Here is a 4,072-nt window from a genome sequence, read left to right as displayed (position 1 = left end):
TAGCAAGATTTAGGATTGCTGCCATCAGACCACGCCGAGGTCTACCAAGCCAAGCACTCCAACTGGTGTAGTCACTCGGCCAAGCAGAGAAGCCAAACCAGTTAAACAGAAACTGAAGTACCTGTTTAGATAAACAGCAAGTGAAGAACAGATGATGGTGACTTTCAGGAAAGCAACCACAAACTGGACACAGATGAACAGGCACCACTATATGCAGCTTCAACAGATTATCCCTAGTAAGAAGCTGCTCATTAATCACTTGCCAAAGCAGGAATCTATGCTTAGGTAAAGTGAGCTTATACCAAACCACCGAATAGTAACTAACAAGCTGCTGGTTTAGAGCTGAATTATACAACTTGGATGGCTGAAACCTCCCAAAACTACCCGCTGCCTGAATCTCAGAGAGACCAAACTTCTCCCTTATGTGACATAACTTCCGCCAATACCAGCTACAATCAGATTTCAAAGTATAACTCCAAAAATTGAGGCCTTTCAAATATATAGAGTTAACACATTTAACCCATAAAATCTCAGGCTGCTCAGATAACGCCCAAATATACTTGGCAAGAATTGCTCTATTCCAAAGAGCACCATCTCTGAAACTAAGACCACCATAAGCTTTTGGAAGGCAAACCTTCTTCCAAGAAGCTAAATGAGGTTCACTTCTCAGACCAGCACTACCCCACAGGAAGCTGTGACACAATTTCTCAATTTCCTTGACCACACTCTGAGGTAAAACAAAGATACTCATCCAATAGTTATGGAGGCCAAATAAAACCGAATGGATAAGCTGCATACGGCCTGCATAGGAGAGGTGTCTACTAGACCAAGAGTTAAGCCTTAATCTGATTTTTGCAAAATTATATCACAGTCCTCATGACGCCACTTAGTAGGCCTCATAGGAACCCCAAGGTACTTGAGCGGAAAGGATCCTACCATAAGATTCATCTCCTGAGAAATGAAGGTTCTCACAGTAGAAGAAACTCTGCCAAAAAAGATTTGAGACTTAGCTGAATTTATGGTCAAACCAGTGGCTGAACTGAAATCATCAAGAGCAACTTTGAGAGAAAAAACAGCCGAGTGAGTACCCTTACAAAAGAGGATCAAATCATCAGCAAAACAGAGATTGATAAGCTTTAAACTCTTGCACATAGGGTGAAATCTGAAAGAAGGATCAAGAGCAGCAAGTTGAAGTCTCTGAGTCAAATATTCCATGATAAGAACAAATAATAGAGGAGACATTGGATCTCCCTGACGCAGCCCCTTCTTACCCTTGAATTTACCTTGAACTCGACCATTCATGAGTAACGAATAAGAAGTATTTCTTAAACACATCATAATCCAACCTATAAACTTCATAGGAAAACATAGAGCATTTAAGAGGTCCTCAAGGAATTGCCAATCTACCGTGTCATAAGCCTTGCTCAAATCAATCTTTATGGCACATCTTGGGGAAGTAACAGCCTGACCATAATTTTTAATAAGATCTTGAAAGATCACGATATTATGAGCTATTGAACGACCCCTAATAAATGCCCCCTGGTTCGACTGAACAATAGCAGGGAGGACCAACGCCAAACGAGAGCATAAGAGCTTAGCAATACATTTATATAATGTAGTGCAACACGCAATTGGCCTATAATCAATAGCTCGAGAAGGATTAGCCACCTTAGGGATTAAGGACAGAGAAGTTTCATGCATGTCTGATGGAAAACTCCCTGTTTCAAAGCAGTTACTGATAGCAGAACAGACCTCCTTGCCAACAATCTGCCAGGCAGCCTTGAAAAATCCTGAGCCATAACCATCCGGACCTGGTGATTTGTTAGAAGGAATACCATATAAAGCCATCCGAATTTCCTTGGGAGAAAAGGGTTTTAATAGTAAAGTTTGATGATCTATTGAAAGCTTAGGTCCCAAGTTTATACAGTCCGTATTAATGTTGCCTGTAGCTGAACTCCGACTCCCTAAATAACTTCTGAAATGCCCAACAAAATGAGAGCCAACCTCAGGAAAATTATCCACCAGCTGACCTTGATCATTAACAAAAGAAGCTATACCATTATCAGCTCTCCTTTGCTTCAGAAAAGCAAAGAAAAAAGCATTATTCAAGTCTCCCTTCTATAACCAGTCAACTTTACTTCTTTGGGACAAAAAACTATAGAATATTTTTTCCTGAACAAGATAAGCTTCAGTAGCTTCCTTAACATTTTGCTGGTAACCAAACTCAGATGGGAATGCTTGGGCTTTTAACTGAGCAGCCTGGTGATTTTCTTTAGCCAAATCAAATCTCAAACCAATATCTCCAAAGGTATTATGATTAAACTTCTTTAAAGCATGTTTCAGCCTCAGGGATTTTAAGAAAAGAGCCTGTAAACCAGTAGCTTTAACAGGTAAATTCCAGCTGAGCCGCACCACTTCCAGGAACTGAGGATGATCAGCCCAAAAATTATAAAACCTGAACAACTTTGTACCCAAACTCACCTTAGACTGAATATTGATAATACAAAAGCAGTGATCGGAAACAACTTCCCACTTAAAGACAGCAGTAGCATGAGGAAAATGATCAAACCAAGTCTCATTTATGAAAACATGATCAATTTTGGAATAAATGCGAGCTGAACCACTTTGATTATTAGTCCAGGTGAAAAACGAACCTAAAATTTTTAAGGGAACCAAATGATCCACCTCGAGCCAACGAACTGAATCCACCAATTCAACACCAGAAATAGGATTACCTCCAATTCTATCCATACCAGAAAAAGGAGCATTAAAATCCCCTAAAATAATCCAAGCTTCATGCACAAGAGAAAGTCTAAGTAACCCTTCCCACAAACTCCTTCTACCTTCTATAGCATTGAAGCCATAGACAATAGTGACATAGAACCTGTGCTTCTGACCAACCATCGAAACCAAGCAGTGTACAAATTGAGGAGAATCCTCAATAATTGTAACCTTGACAAAAACCTTCCTCCACACAATCAAAATTCTACCCTCTGTAACCAAACTAGTATAAAAATCTCAGTTAGGTAATTTTTTCTCCATAAAATCCAAAATTTTAGGACCCTTCATCTTAGTCTCCAAAAAACCTCCAATACCAATTTTGAACCTGCTACAAATATCCACAACTACTTTATGCTTATTAGAACTACTCAAACCCTTAAATTCCAACTGAGAATGTTACTATTATCCATTAGTAGAAATAGGTAAGGGAATACCATCTTTATTACCATATAACTGCTCTTGAAGAACCTGAAACTAATTAAGTTTGTCTTGTCCTTGACCTGAATTCTTTGTAAAAGGAACAGACTGTTGCCCAGATTTCGGATGAAAGGCTACTCGTTTAGGAGTAAGCCATTTAGTGCTTTGCTGCTTATCTTTATCAATAATTGGGATAGCTTGAGAGTTATTCTGGTTACCCTCTGATGTAGTGACTGGTGCGCTTTCCTTTTCAGAAATGATACTCGGATCCCCTTCCTTTTCCACAGAAACTAAATCTACATTCTCCAAACCAGTAGATTTTTCCCCCTCAGTATTCGGCCTAGCCTTCACCTCCTCCTTAGATGTAGTTTCTTTTTTGACCCATTTTGTTTTCAGCTCTTTTTGACATTCCATCTCAGCATGACCAAAACCAGTACATGCTTTACATTTAATGGGAAGCCACTCATATTCCACTTCCTGCTCCATTATCTGACCAAATTCATTCAAAAATTGGATAGATCTAGGGGGATTATCTGTTACTTCCATCTCCACAAGTACTCTAGCAAACTAAATTCTTGAGCGCTCCCTAGTGAATTTATCGACCATTATCGGTTTACCAAGCGTGCTCACAAGAGCACTAAGACATTTACTTCCCCAATACTACAAACCTAAGTCAGGCAAGTGAATCCAGAGCGGAACTGAACGAACAAGACGAATGGCACTAAGATTCGCAGACCAAGGCCTTATAATAACTGGTTTCCGATCAAAATGAAGGATCCCATCTTCAAGAACTTGATCCCTTGTCGCTTCATCATTGAACTTGACCATGGTTAATCCCATTGTCATTCTAGAGATCTGAGATATACCCAAATGA

General features: G+C 39.6%; 1 protein-coding gene across 1 annotated transcript; it reads right to left on the bottom strand.

Moving 5' to 3' along the window:
- Positions 1 to 840: 840 nt before the first annotated feature.
- On the bottom strand, positions 841 to 3,684 carry LOC133815103 (uncharacterized). Its single transcript, XM_062247986.1, has 4 exons — positions 3,282 to 3,684; positions 2,482 to 2,993; positions 2,179 to 2,424; positions 841 to 2,076 (listed from the first exon to the last, which is right to left on the bottom strand). Exons 1-4 carry the CDS (start codon positions 3,682 to 3,684, stop codon positions 841 to 843), a joined length of 2,397 nt encoding a protein of 798 aa, XP_062103970.1.
- Positions 3,685 to 4,072: the final 388 nt, after the last annotated feature.

The sequence above is a fragment of the Humulus lupulus genome, chromosome 2 (genome assembly GCF_963169125.1).
Source record: "Humulus lupulus chromosome 2, drHumLupu1.1, whole genome shotgun sequence".
Classification (NCBI taxonomy): Eukaryota; Viridiplantae; Streptophyta; class Magnoliopsida; order Rosales; family Cannabaceae; genus Humulus; species Humulus lupulus.
Note: the sequence above shows the minus strand (reverse complement) of the source record. Positions and strands in the feature narration are given on the sequence as shown.